Here is a 14,967-nt window from a genome sequence, read left to right as displayed (position 1 = left end):
ATGGTCAGCAGAAGCCTAAACGACGCCGGTCTAGTGGTATATGTAGGTGGCGAGGAGGGCGGTGAGCACCAGCGCGCACGCCACCATCTGGTCGACGGCCTGCCAGTAGATCCTGGTCGTCGCCCTCGCAGCCGCCTCGCGACGACGGTCGTGCGCGGGCTGCGGCATCCTCGGGAGGACGAAGAAGAGCGCCGGGAGGAGGGTGATGAGAAGCGCGAGGCACCTGATCGAGACGGGCAACGACAATCCCTCCATCTCCATGTCGTCCATGGGCGGCGGAGATCGACGACGACCCTGCAAATAGCAGCTGCTACTGCTAGCTAGTTGGCTGTGTAGGTACGGTGGTGGGTGAATATATTGTTGAGCAGGCGGCGGGCGCCCGGCCGGCTGAAGTGGCGCCGCTGCCGCTGGTAGTGTCCGTCTGGCTCTGCACTGCAGTGCGGCCAGCTCGTTGGGGTTGGGTTGATTTCCTTGAGAAGCTAGACGCAAAGATGCATGATGAGCACACTCCACTAACGCACGCACGCACGACTCACGGAAGACTTGATCGGCGACGTACGACACCGACAGGGAGATAGTGGGTGCAGCCTGCAGGTGCATGCGCTAGCTGCTTGACCGCGCTGGCCGTCCCGTCGTCCAGCTGATTGATACAGCTGACTAGCTACAAGGATTTCCGCACAATATAGCTAGCTACTTTATTATCAATAAATAAATATCTTTTGACCACTGCTGTATATGTGTTGTGGGTGGGTGACTGACACCAGAAATTAAAGAGAATCAGATCCAGGGCGAGGCGCGGAGCGGGGTGACGACGGACTTGACGGCCAGGTACTTGTCGAGCGCGTGCATGCCCTCGTCCTTGCCGAAGCCGCTCATCTTGCGGCCGCCGAAGGGGCAGTCGCTGCCCATGGCGAAGTAGCAGTTCACCCACACCACCCCGGCGCGCACCGACCTCACCACCCGGTTCGCCACGTCCAGGTCCCGCGTCACCACCCCCGCCCCCAGCCCGTACCGCGTGTCGTTCGCCCTCGCGATCGCCTCCTCCACCGTCCTGCATGCATATATATACGGAGTATCAACATGCATGCATGTGATGATATTGTGAATGCTAGTAAGAGCGTCGGTTGTTTGTTACGCACTTGAACTTCATCAGGCACATGACGGGTCCGAAGATCTCCTCCTTCGCTATGATCATGTCCTCCTATGGAGTGGAAGAAGAAGGGGGAGAAAAAAAAGAAGAAGAAAAGTCATCTCTCATGCATGTCAGACGGTGAAGCTAGACTGTACGTAGTAGTACGTATATATAACTGTCGCACTAGTGTTCGTTCGCGTCGCACCTTGACGTTGGTGAAAACTGTGGGCTCAATGTAGTAGCCTTTCCCTTCCGGACCGCATGGCCTTCCTCCAGTCAGAAGAGTGGCCCCTTCTCGCTTGCCATGGTCAATGTAGCTCAGAACCCTCTCATACTGAGCCTTGTCCACCTGCGCGCACATCGAAAATGTCGACCATGCAACCTTATGATGATGATGATGATGATCATGAGAGCGATCGAGCGAGGTGTTTATGAACGAACGTAACCTGCGGGCCCTGGTCGGCGCTAGGGTCGCTGAACGGGTCGCCCACGACCCAGCTCCTCATCCTCTCCGCCAACCTCTCCTCGAACCTGTCGTAGACGCGTTCCTGCACGTAGACGCGGCTCGCGGCGACGCAGGCCTCTCCCTTGTTGAAGAAGCTGGCGCCGACGGCGAGCTCCACGGCCATGTCGAGGTCGGCGTCGTCGAAGACGATGAGCGGGGACTTGCCGCCCAGCTCCAGGTAGACGGGCTTCAGGTTGCTCTCCGCGGAGGCCTTCATTATGAGGCGCCCGACCTCCGTGGATCCGGTGAAACTCACCTGAAACAAACATGCATGGTGCAGGGGAACGCACGCCGCGCGCGTCAGAACGAACACGTACGAAGGCGAGTCCGGTAGTGTAGTGGCTGCTGATCTGTCGGTAGTTACTTGCCATGTCAACGTCCATGTGAGACGCCAGCGCGGCTCCTGCCGTCGGGCCGAAGCCTGGCACGACGTTGATCACGCCGTCTGGGACCCCTGCCTGCGAGACCGGAGGATCAGTCAGTTATTAAGCGTTCTGTTCAGAACGGGGCGCCGGGGAACAGCTAAAAAAAGCAGCTCGTCGTTGAATATGCGAATGCGAATGCGAATGCGATATGCATGCAACCTGCTTGGCGAGCTGCGCGAGGTACAGGGCGCTGAGCGGCGTCTGCTCGGCGGGCTTGACGACCAGGGCGCAGCCGGCGGCCAGCGCCGGCGCCACCTTGACGGCGAACATGGTGGACGGGAAGTTCCAGGGGATGATGACGCCGGCGACGCCGAGCGGCTCGCGCAGGGTGTGGCCCTGGAACTGGCCCGGCATCTTGAGCGTCTCGCCGTGGATCTTGTCGGCCGCGCCGGCGAAGTAGCGCAGGCTGCCGGCGGCGTTGCCGACGTCCACCGCCCGGGTCACGGCCGGGTGCTTGCCGGCGTCCAGGCTCTCCAGGGCCGCCAGCTCGTCCGCGCGCTCCTCCACCAGGTCGGCCAGCCTCGCCATGATCCGCCCCCGTTCCTGCCAGTTAATGTTGCGTTGCCCACGTCGTCGCTAGTCAATAGTCATCATCGGCCACACTAACTACCAAGGCAGTTGCGTAGTACGTGTACAGACTACAGAGGGGTCGAGGAGCATCGTACGGATCCAGACATGCGTGGCCACTCGCCGTGGTCGAAAGCGGCCCTGGCTGCCCTCACTGCCAAGTCCACGTCTTCTTTGTCAGCTTCTGCCACGCTGGCGATGACGCCCCCCGTGCGCGGGTCCCTCGTCTCGAACGTCCGGCCTGAACAGCATCCAGACATGTTACACTCTGTTTTTTTTTTGCTCAGTGGAAAAGCTTTGTGCAGCCCAAGTAGACTACGCCGAGCCCCTGAGCTCGCTCGCAAGTCGCAAGAACAGAGATAGGCAGATAGGAGTCCATATTAGCGTCCGCTTCAGGCTTGCAGATCCAGAAGCAGAGAGCCTCATGCATTCAACTCTCAAGCAGTCACGCGATGCAAAGCACGGTTTAGTCGGCGTACGTAGATATAAAATCTAGAATAAACTATACATTATTAATGATAAAGAATTAACAATCAGGTATATAGTAGGTGGTAGGTGGGCTTAGATATAGACAGTCTGACAGATAAGCTGTAAATAACTTTTTCTGTCAGTAGCTAGCTAGCTGTTGCTGTATGTATTATTAACCTGCTTTCTCTAAAAAAAATGTTGATTAATACAGTAATTCTTAATGCATGTGAACCAGACGTCGTCGCCGTCTAGTACTCATCACAGGACAGAGAGCTCGTTAATCGCTGGCTGGCTGGCGAGTTATTTACCTGCATATGCATGCACAGCTGTCCGGTAAATCTTTCCAAAACGAAAAAAAACGTTGCGTTGCGTATATATAGGAGAGGTGACGGGAACTTTGGATTAAAGCCAGCTGTAAGTCGGTACTGCTAGATCGGACCGATCGATTCGGTAGTAATCGGGAACCAGCAAGGAACCATTCTGGACAGGAGTGGGCGCTAGAGAGGGCAGTACAGTACATGTACCTGAGACGGCGTCGACGAAGGATCCGTTGATGAAGAGCTTGGTGAACCTGATCTCCGGCACGTCGAACAGCAGCTGCCCGCGCTCCTCCCCCGCCGCCGTCGTCCGGTCCGCACCGCCGCGGTTGCTCTCGCTCACCATGGCCGGCCGCGCGCCGTCGCCACCCGCTTGCTCACGGTCACGGGTCGAGGGAGAGTGTTCGTCGTTTGGTGAGCCTGTGCGGAGAGAGGAGGCGGCGGACGACGGTCTCCTGGGATTTCTTCTCTATATAAATAGACCCACGGCCGGCCGCCACCAACCTCGCTGTCAAGCTGTGCTGCCTGTGATGTGTGATGTGATCACACACATCGCACGCGGACCACGCGGTGCGCGGAAATGGGCCCCAGCAGCAACGTTCGACTCGAGCCCATGCCATGCAACACCTGCTAAGCCTGACCCGTGCACGGGCAAGGGCAGCAGTTTCATTCGGTTTGAACCCGTGCTCTCACATGAACTAGAACTCTAGAAGATGTAATCTCTACTATACTTAAAGCACCAGTTTCAACGGTTGTCATGCGTCATAATTTTACAACACACCCCTTACATTTCCTTCAAATCAACCTGTAGTCCTATGCGCGTGCATCATTGTCCCAACAAACCTCCGCACCCTGCTCGCCCATCTCGGCGCCTCCTGCGACCTGCATGCATCTCCAACAAACCCCGCCCCTCCCGCATCTGCAACAAACCCGCGTCGCCTCCCCCATATCAAACAAATCCACGCGCCTGTCATCTCATAATACGGAGGTACCGCGCCCAGCTCACCCCCCTCCCGCATACTCCAACGCGCGGGTGTTTTTCATCGCCCAAACCCTAGCGGCGACAATGACCGAGGTGGCTGGCGACAGGGACAAGGAGGTCCCCACTAGAGCGGACGAGCACCATGGTGTGTGACGCCGGCTGCTTGACGGGGTCGCTAGCCCTCCTACTCGCCGCGGCGGGCACCGACATCCTAGCCTCTGTCGTCTTGGCGTCCATGGTGTCGGAGGCGCAACGGTAGTTGGTGCTGACGGTGGCGTGAAGCCATCCTCCGTGCCTCGATCCTCCTCCTGGTGGCATTGTCCTTTGTCGTGGCTGCTGCTCCGTGAGTCCCCCTTTCCTCCTCTTCCTGACCTATCGCCCTGCTTGTCGCACGAACGAATTGGCTTCTCTCGCCGACGCCACCGGTGCCGTCTATTCATGACCTTTTGCTGGCCTGCTCCTGCGCCACGACGACATGCAGCTCTGCCTCCAATAAGCAGTGCGACGATGAGGATGCGAGCAGGCGCACGACAGAATTAGCTCCTCTCGCCGTCGTCGGTTCGTCTATTCAGTGCATGTTGCTGGCCTGCTCCTGCACCACGACGTCATGCAGCTCCGCCTCCGAGAAGTAATGCGACAATGAGGATATGAGTACGCGATGGGAGCTGGACGCTCCCTCTCCTGGCTAACCTTTCTGTTTTTTTATTTGTTGTGCATAGGAAAGGTTGTCTTCCCGAACTCAAAATCCAAATGGATTCGATTTCACATTCAACAGAATGTTTACCATTGCCATTAAGATGGGTTTGCAGTTTCCTGTTAGACAAACTGATATTGATGGGATACTTGGTCTCCGAGAGAACGAATTGTAATGATCTGTTAATGGGATATCACACAGGAGAAATCATTGCATCCCTTTTATTTTTCCCATCATGATCATATATGTTATCTTTGACTCAAATTTCTAAATCCGTGTACTAACATAATCCAGACATGCTAGGTAGAGATCTACGGCAATAGAATCCAGACGTACCAACTAAAATGTTAGGTAAGTATGAACCCTGATTGTTTAATTTACCAACTAAAATGCTTGGTAAGCATGTACTTTATGCGTGTTACGATCAGTTGTGCTGTTGGATATCTAGGTTGTAGTATTGTCTAACTTTATACACTTTCAGGGACATAGGTTAAAATGATTCTAAATCAGAGCTCAAATAAGAGTACGACCAACACTTCTTGCACCTGCTCAAGATGTTTTCCACCTCATAGTGTCGTTACGAAATGTGTGAACAGGAGATTAATAAAAATATCCCCTCTTGCATGTGAGCCTGCAACCAATAAAAAAGGTGCCCTGTTATATCTCTGTTGTTTTATATCTGGTCAATATAGATGATTCTGCCTATTTATTCTAATAGGATTGCATCTGCATGTCCTAGATTGTTTGTTAGAATACTTAATTGATACTGAAATATAAAAAGTTTCTAGATCAGTACTTTTTTACTAATATCTCCTTTCTCCTTTTCTTTGTGTTCCCTTCTATTGATTGTCTTTTTTTGTTCTTTTGCTTCCCTTTTCTTTTTATGCTCTATTCCTAGCTATAGGTCCTCCCTTTTTTATTGATGAATGCAAAAGGACAGATTGCATTTTATGCTTTTTGTCGCCTCTTCAGAATGTACCTAATATATTATTTGCTTAGCTCTAATGTGCTCTTTTTTATTTCATATTTTGGTGCATGATTTATGTCAGTGTCTATTTACTGGACATATGTTCATGTTCACGCGGCGCTTCATAAAATCTGCATAGGATACATCGCACTTCTATCTGACCTACTCAGGTCTGGTGTTCAGCGGTTGCCACACCTAGGATATCAAATGGATTACATCTCCAAAACGGAACCTTTCTATGTCTGCATGGTATGGTATAGAAGTACTTATTTTAGCATTTGAAGTTATGATAGATAGCAAATATTTTTGGCTAGGTTAAGAGGAGAAATCTATTCTCATTGGTCATCTATGTGACCTCTTCAGAACTCAAGTTCCTTGGCTGATCCATATAGAACGATGCTACCTACTACCACAACATTACCATCTAAGCAAATTGTGTTATTTGTTCATCTACGTCGAAAAGCACATTTGACCATTTTGGGTGCTCACACAAGGTTCGAAATTGTTGGTATTTTTTACATTAGATTATGCTTTATGGGAACTATATCCTTATGCTCTGAAACACATGCTTGTTGGCACTGCTTCTTAACAAGTAATGGTGGTGCTTGCTGATTCTCACTAGCGAGCGATGAAATAGTTTTGACAATATTTTGTGCGTCTTAGCGAAATTATTTTATTCTATGGTTTACCTTTTGTTAGTGATAACTACAGGTGACTTATGGCCTAACCAGTTGCAATAAAATAAGTTTGATCTTTGGTCTGATATACTTTCAAATATCTATTTGTACATATGTAAAAGTTTATCTTTTCCATATTTCTATATTATGCAGTATTTTGCCCATCATTATATTGCACATGAAAAATTCTCAAAGTAGGATTGATGGGAGCTAACATCTTGTGGAATTATTCAAATAAAATAGTGTGTTATGCATGCATGAGCCATGATAAATGGTGTACAATGAAACCAAGAAAATCTTTTGGTCTTACCATGCAGACATTTTTATTATGTACTATGAAGTTGTCATATATGTTCCTTATTATCTGAGAAAGATTTAATAAAAAGCCCTTTCTACCTATTTCTACAGATTCTAAATGAAATTCTTGGAGATAGAGAGCGTATCCAATCTCTGTATTCTGAGATTCCTGGGAGAACCACAAGCAATGCCAGTACCTCCAGAAGAACTTCTAATTTCAGTGTGGACGCAACTGGAGATGAAAGCCTTTCTGTTGAAGCACACAATTGTATACTCGACAATACTGCGTCTATTTTATCCATGAGGAGCTGCGCTGACAAGCTGTGGAAGAGAAGAAAAGGTTCAAAACTTTAAAATCAGAAGATAAACCAGAGGAAGCAATGCAGGCTTTCAAGTATGGTAAAGAACTTGCAAATCAAGCTGCAACGCTGGAATTACAACTGAAGAGTAGTAGTAGAATGGCTACACAAGCGTCTAATGTCTCTTCTGTTGTTGGTACTTCGACGACGGCTGGTTCTGATGAGGCTAGAATAAAAAGGACTTCAACTGCGAAAAAGAATTAAGAAAGAAAAGAATGATCTTGCATGGGCTTAGAGATATAGGTTGGTCATATGCAGGCACTGTTTTGCTATTTTATATTGGCACAAATGTGTAATTTGGAAAACACATGTCCTATGTTGTGCTTCCTTGCGTCCTCTAAAACAATGTTATAGACTTTTATGTCTTTTCTGTAATATTTTTTATCTAAATCTTTTTTGTAATATTTGTATATCACAACAAACTGCCACATGAATTTTGCCCCTCAAATGGTCGTTTGATCTATATAACTATCCAATTCAAATCATATTTGTTACTATTGTTATAATTTACATGTAAAGGGGTGCCATACAAATTTATTTTAGAGAAGAGCAAGATGATCCTAGACTTTATTGAAGGCTTTCTAACAATGCTGAAGGATGAAATTGCTATCATATTTATAATACAAAGACAATACTCGACCACAACCTCCTCGATGAGTGATGGCCTAGGCTACGGCGCGGGCACTATGGCCAGGCCAGGGACGCGTGCGAGGCCATAATGTCGAGTAGGTATATTGTTCAATAAAATGTCCATCTCATCAATAACTTACATAATTATTACGAGAAATCGTAGCAACGCACGGGTCCTTAACTAGTACTTAGTATATTTGACTAAGAAAAAATACTTGTATTAAATTATGTTATTTATTTGCAATATAGACATAATACATAGTCATACTCTATTCTAATTATCATAAATCTCTACTACTTATTAAGGCTGCAATAGTAGTCGGTCATTCCCTGTTCTGCCCATTCGTGTTCTGTCATTCCGATTCCCTCCTCCCCGCGCACAGCCCATTCCCATTCTCATTCCCCCGTACAGCCGGCGCCTAGCTAAAATTAAAAAAATACACATGGTCCCAAGGGGATTTGAACTCATGACCTCTCAAGCAAATGATAACAGTAGCTACCACTACACCACATGTGTGTTTATGTCTACATCTATAATAGAAAACACATCTACTACATCTCTCCCCAAGCCCACCTGCTATCCTTGCACAATGCGTAGTATTAGATAAGTATCACTGAAATTCTTGAACTATATTTTTGGATGGAGTGAGTAGTATTTAAAGAAGAGCCTTACATGCAATTTCTTTTGTTTGAATAATATTTTCAACTTAAATTCCTTTTTTTTCATGCGTGACATTTATTCTTCGTAATATTTTTTCCATGGATCTGACTTGTGAGTCATTTTTATAAACCAACGCCAAACATGAATCCATGTTTCTTACTTGAAAACCCTAAACAAACATCATTAGCAGGAGGCACTTGCGTTGGGGTCGCTCATCGACGACAAGAAGAAACTTGGCGACTGCCAGTTCGACCTCTAGAAACAGCCCTACGTGGCCGCATGTGCCGCTATGTACGACAAGCTCTGGCGCCGCCGCCGCTTGGACACGGTGCAGAGCGGCTGCTCCGCGCTGTCCATCGTCAAGCAGGGGGACCTCATGGTCGTCGCCGTCATCGGTGACTCTCGGGTTGTTTTGAGCACTGCATTCAACGACGACACCATCACGTCGTCCAGCTCATCGTCCACCTGAAGCCCAACCTGCCACGTAAGTCGCTACTGACTGGCCATGAATTTTTGTGCTCTGAGACGATGGCCGTTGCTGACGTTGTATGAGTGTCCTTGGAAACGATGTATGTAGAGGAGTAGCGCATCTGGTGGTGCAACGGTCAGGGATACTACCTTGCTGATGAGCCCGGGTGCACTTCGTTTTACAGCCCAACCAAGAGTCATCAGTACTCGGTATGTCGTGCGCGTTCGATGACTACTATATCGAGGACTATGGCGTCATCTTGGCGCCAGAGGTGACTGAAAGGGAAATGTGCCTTTGGGCCATTTCTAAGTATTTTGGTGATTGAGTGCAAACACAAGTGCTTAAATGTGAAAATATGCCCATGGATGAACAAAGTGCAAATCACAAGTTAAGGTATGTTTCTAAGCCTTAGTACATTGGTTTTGTGTACTAATATTCTTGTCTAAGTGTTAGAAACAGGAAGAAGAAGAGGAGTGGAGGGCTGCTTCGGGCTGGGGCACCGGACTGTCCGGTGTGCACCGGACAGTGTCCGGTGCGCCAGACCAGCGCGGAGCAAACCAGCCGCTCTCGGGTTTTTCTCCGGCGACTTCGGCTAAAATTCACCGGACTGTCCGGTGTGCACCGGACTGTCCGGTGTGCACCGGACTGTCCGGTGAGCCAACGGTCAGCCGGGCCAACGGTCGGCCGCGCGATCGGCGCGCGACACGTGGCCGAGCCAACGGTCGGAAGGAAGCACCGGACTGTCCGGTGTGCACCGGACTGTCCGGTGCGCCAGATCTGCAACGGTCGGCAACGGTCGGCTTCGCTGTTTATGGAAATAAATCGGGCACCGGACAGTGTCCGGTGTGCACCGGACTGTCCGGTGCGCCCGACGACAGAAGGCAAAGATGGCCTTCCAGATTTGTTCTCAACGGCTCCTAGCTGCCTTGGGGCTATAAAAGGGACCCCTAGGCGCATGGAGGAGAACAACAAGCATTCCTTGAGCACTCTTGATCACTCACACATCAATCTCGCGCACTTGTTCGACATTCTAGTGATTTGAGCTCCGTTCTAGTGTGCTAGTCTTTTGAGCTCAAGTCTGGGTCTTGTGTGTGCGTATTCGCTGTGATCTTTGTGTCGTGTGTGAGTTGCTAATCCCTCCCTTGCTCTGTGATTCTCTGTGAACATCTTTTGTAAGGGCGAGAGGCTCCAAGTTGTGGAGATTCCTCGCAAACGGGATTGAGAAAAGAAAAGCAAGAACACCGTGGTATTCAAGTTGATCATTGGATCACTTGAGAGGAGTTGAGTGCAACTCTCGTCCGTTGGGACGCCACAACGTGGAGTAGGCAAGTTTTGTACTTGGCCGAACCACGGGATAACCACTGTGTCATCTCTGTGATTGGATTCTTGTGGTTATTGTGTTTTGACTCCTCTCTAGCCACTTGACATAAACTGTGCTAACGCCTAATCAAGTTTTGTGGCTATAAGTTTAAGTTTTTACAGGATCACCTATTCACCCCCCCCCCCTCTAGGTGCTCTCAATTGGTATCGGAGCCGTTCTCTTCGAGAAAGGGACTAACCGCCCGAAGAGATGGATCCTAAGGGGAAGGGAATCGTGATCAACGATAAGGAGAAGGAGTCCTTCGTCAATGAGCCCAAAGATGACAAGCCTACCGACTCCGGCTCGGGTCATAGACGAAAGGAAGGGAAGAAGAAGAAGACGAGGCGCATCAAGGAGATCGTCTACTACGACGACAGTGATGAGTCTACATCTTCCCAAAAGGACAACGACCACAACGACTACGAGCAAAGGAAACCGGTTAATTCTAACTTTTCTTTTGACTACTCTCGTATTCCGCAAAGTTCAAATTCACATTTGCTTTCCATTCCACTCGGCAAGCCCCCACACTTTGATGGGGAGGACTACGGATTTTGGAGCCACAAAATGCGTAGTCACCTATTCTCTCTCCATCCTAGCATATGGGAGATTGTAGATAGTGGAATGCACTTTAATAGTTCGGATAGTCCTATATTCATTAATGAGCAAATCCATAAGAATGCACAAGCTACTACTGTTCTTCTAGCCTCATTGTGCAGGGATGAATATAATAAAGTGAGTGGCTTGGATAACGCCAAGCAAATCTGGGATACCCTCAAGATCTCTCATGAGGGAAATGACGCTACCTTGCTCACCAAAATGGAGTTGGTGGAGGGCGAGCTTGGACGGTTCGCGATGATAAGGGGCGAGGAGCCAACTCAAACATACAACCGGCTCAAGACCCTTATCAACAAAATAAGGAGCTACGGAAGCACACGATGGACGGACCACGACGTCGTCCGACTAATGCTAAGGTCCTTTACCGTTCTTGATCCTCATTTGGTGAATAATATTCGTGAGAATCCCAGGTACACCAAAATGTCGCCCGAAGAAGTCTTAGGAAAATTCGTCAGCGGGCGAATGATGATCAAGGAGGCAAGGTACGTGGACGACGCCTTGAATGGACCGATCAACGAACCACAACCTTTTGCTCTCAAAGCAACAAGAAGCAAGGAGGCGCTACCTAGCAAGGTGGCACAAATTGAGGCGGTCGGACTTAATGATGAGGAGATGGCTCTCATCATCAAACGCTTCAAGACGGTGCTAAAGGGTCACAAGGGGCAGCCAAGCAAGACCAAGACAAAGGGGAAGCGCTCATGCTTCAAGTGCGGTAAGATTGGTCATTTTATCGCTAACTGCCCCGATAATGATAGTGACCAGGAAAAGGGAAACAAGAGGGAAAAGAAGAAGCATTACAAGAAGGCAAAAGGCGAGGCGCATCTAGGCAAGGAGTGGGACTCGGATTGCTCCTCTTCCGACTCCGACAATGAAGGACTTGCCGCCACCGCCTTCAACAAATCAGCCCTCTTCCCCAACGAGCGTCACACATGCCTTATGGCAAGAGAGAAGAAGGTATGTACTCGCAACTCTACCTATGCTTCTTCAAGTGAGAACGAATCTAGTGATGAGGATGAAGTAGATTATTCATGTTTGTTCAAGGGCTTAGATAGATCTAAGATAGACAAAATTAATGAATTAATTGATGCCTTGAATGAAAAGAATATACTTTTAGAAAAGCAAGAGGATTTGTTGTATGAAGAACATGATAAGTTTGTAGAGGCTCAAAAATCCCTTGCATTAGAAATTAAAAGAAATGAAATGCTTGCTTGTGAATTGTCTACATGCCATGATTCAATTTCTAGATTAAAGAGCATCAATGATGACTTAAATGCTAAACTAGTAAAAGCACAAAAATCCAACTCTTGTGTTGAACTTGTTGAAATTTGCACTAAGTGTAAGGATGTTGATATTAATGCTTGTAGTGAACACTTAGTTTCCATTTCAAAATTGAGTGATGAAGTGGCTAGTCTTAATGCTCAACTTAAGACTAGCAAAAGTGATTTTGAAAAACTAAAATTTGCTAGGGATGCCTACACGGTTGGTAGACACCCCTCAATCAAGGATGGACTTGGCTTCAAGAGGGAAGCCAAGAACTTAACAAGCCATAAGGCTCCCATTCCCGCCAAGGAGAAAGGGAAGGCCCCTATGGCTACTAGTGCTAAAAGGAACCATGCCTTTTTGTATCATAATAAAAGACAAACTAGAAATAGAAGTTATGATGCTTTTGATTCATATGTTTATGATTCTCATGCCATGTTTGCTCCTAGTTCTTCTTATGTGTATGATAGAAATGTTACTAGGAGAAATGTTGTTCCTAAAAGAAATGTTGCAAATGTTCATAGAAAAGTAGTAAATGAACCCTCTACAATTTATTGTGCTTTGAATGCTTCATTTGCAATTTGTAGAAAGGATAGAAAAGTAATTGCTAGGAAGTTAGGGGCAAAATGCAAAGGTGATAAAACTTGCATTTGGGTCCCTAAGGAAATTGTGACTAACCTTGTAGGACCCAACAAGAGTTGGGTACCTAAGTCCCAAGCCTAAATTTGCCTTGCAGGTTTATGCATCCGGGGGTTCAAGCTGGATTATCGACAGCGGATGCACAAACCATATGACGAGGGAGAAGAAGATGTTCACCTCCTATGTCAAGAATAAAGATTCTCAAGATTCAATTATATTCGGTGATGGGAATCAAGGCAAGGTAAAAGGTTTAGGTAAAATTGCAATTTCTAATGAGCACTCCATATCTAATGTGTTTTTAGTTGAGTCTCTTGGATATAATCTGCTATCTGTGAGTCAATTATGCAATATGGGATATAACTGTCTATTTACAAATGTAGATGTGTCTGTCTTTAGAAGAAGTGATGGTTCACTAGCTTTTAAGGGTGTATTAGACGGCAAACTTTATTTAGTAGATTTTGCAAAAGAAGAGGCCGGTCTAGATGCATGCTTAATAGCTAAGACTAGCATGGGCTGGCTGTGGCATCGCCGCTTAGCACATGTGGGGATGAAGAACCTTCACAAGCTTCTAAAGGGAGAACACGTGATAGGTCTAACTAATGTTCAATTCGAAAAAGATAGACCTTGTGCAGCTTGCCAAACAGGGAAACAGGTGGGAGGCTCTCATCACACCAAAAATGTGATGACGACATCAAGACCCTTGGAGATGCTGCATATGGACCTTTTTGGACCCGTCGCCTATCTGAGCATAGGAGGAAGTAAGTATGGTTTAGTTATTGTTGATGACTTTTCCCGCTTCACTTGGGTGTTCTTTTTGCAGGAAAAGTCCGAAACCCAAGGGACTCTCAAACGCTTCCTCAGGAGAGCTCAAAATGAGTTTGAGCTCAAAGTGAAGAAGATAAGGAGCGACAACGGATCCGAGTTCAAGAACCTTCAAGTGGAGGAGTTCCTTGAAGAGGAAGGGATCAAGCACGAGTTCTCCGCTCCCTACACACCACAGCAAAATGGTGTGGTAGAGAGGAAGAACAGGACGCTCATCGATATGGCGAGGACGATGCTAGGAGAGTTCAAGACCCCCGAGTGCTTTTGGACGGAAGCCGTTAACACTGCTTGCCACGCCATCAACAGGGTCTACCTTCATCGCCTCCTCAAGAAGACGTCGTATGAGCTACTAACCGGTAACAAACCCAATGTATCGTACTTTCGTGTATTTGGGAGTAAATGCTACATTCTAGTGAAGAAGGGTAGAAATTCTAAGTTTGCTCCCAAAGCTGTAGAAGGGTTTCTATTAGGTTATGACTCAAATACAAAGGCGTATAGAGTCTTCAACAAATCATCGGGTTTGGTTGAAGTCTCTAGCGACGTTGTATTTGATGAGACTAATGGCTCTCCAAGAGAGCAAGTTGTTGATTGTGATGATGTAGATGAAGAAGATGTTCCGACGGCCGCTATACGAACCATGGCGATTGGAGAAGTACGGCCACAGGAACAAGATGAACGAGATCAACCTTCTTCCTCAACTATGGTGCATCCCCCAACCGAAGATGACGAACAGGTACCTCAAGTGGAGGCGCTTGATCAAGGGGGAGCACAAGATGATCAAGTGATGGAGGAAGAAGCGCAACCGGCACCTCCAACCCAAGTTCGAGCGATGATTCAAAGGGATCATCCCGTCGATCAAATTCTGGGTGACATTAGCAAGGGAGTAACTACTCGATCTCGATTAGTTAATTTTTGTGAGCATTACTCTTTTGTCTCCTCTATTGAGCCTTTCAGGGTAGAGGAGGCCTTGCTAGATCCGGACTGGGTGTTGGCCATGCAGGAGGAGCTCAACAATTTCAAGCGCAATGAAGTTTGGACACTGGTGCCTCGTCCGAAGCAAAATGTTGTGGGAACCAAGTGGGTGTTCCGCAACAAACAGGACGAGCACGGAGTGATGACGA

General features: G+C 47.8%; 2 protein-coding genes across 2 annotated transcripts; one reads left to right on the top strand and one right to left on the bottom strand.

Moving 5' to 3' along the window:
• Positions 1–670: 670 nt before the first annotated feature.
• LOC103629801 (aldehyde dehydrogenase family 2 member C4) lies at positions 671–3,912 on the bottom strand. The gene is made up of 8 exons (XM_008650912.4): positions 3,622–3,912; positions 2,728–2,870; positions 2,222–2,605; positions 2,006–2,095; positions 1,579–1,893; positions 1,338–1,481; positions 1,140–1,201; positions 671–1,051 (listed from the first exon to the last, which is right to left on the bottom strand). The coding sequence occupies exons 1-8, from the start codon at positions 3,758–3,760 to the stop codon at positions 778–780; spliced, it is 1,551 nt and encodes a 516-aa protein (XP_008649134.1). The 5' UTR covers positions 3,761–3,912; the 3' UTR covers positions 671–777.
• A 1,647-nt stretch (positions 3,913–5,559) lies between these two features.
• On the top strand, positions 5,560–7,704 carry LOC100276507 (uncharacterized). The gene is given in 4 exon segments (NM_001150278.1): positions 5,560–5,739; positions 6,140–6,306; positions 6,421–6,551; positions 7,143–7,704. Coding segments are annotated over 4 exon segments (459 nt in total). The 5' UTR covers positions 5,560–5,585; the 3' UTR covers positions 7,150–7,704.
• Positions 7,705–14,967: the final 7,263 nt, after the last annotated feature.

Source organism: Zea mays, chromosome 6 (assembly GCF_902167145.1).
Source record: "Zea mays cultivar B73 chromosome 6, Zm-B73-REFERENCE-NAM-5.0, whole genome shotgun sequence".
Classification (NCBI taxonomy): domain Eukaryota; kingdom Viridiplantae; phylum Streptophyta; class Magnoliopsida; order Poales; family Poaceae; genus Zea; species Zea mays.
Note: the sequence above shows the minus strand (reverse complement) of the source record. Positions and strands in the feature narration are given on the sequence as shown.

What these genes read in the sequence shown, in the direction of transcription:
- LOC103629801 (XM_008650912.4), bottom strand. Translation starts at nt 3,760, where the DNA reads ATGGTGAGCGAGAGCAACCGCGGCGGTGCGGACCGGACGACGGCGGCG. An exon ending in GGCCACGCATGTCTGGATCC is followed by an intron (nt 2,606 to 2,727) that starts GTACGATGCTCC and finishes ATTAACTGGCAG; the next exon opens with GAACGGGGGCGGATCATGGC. An exon ending in CTCACATGGACGTTGACATG is followed by an intron (nt 1,894 to 2,005) that starts GCAAGTAACTAC and finishes TGTTTGTTTCAG; the next exon opens with GTGAGTTTCACCGGATCCAC.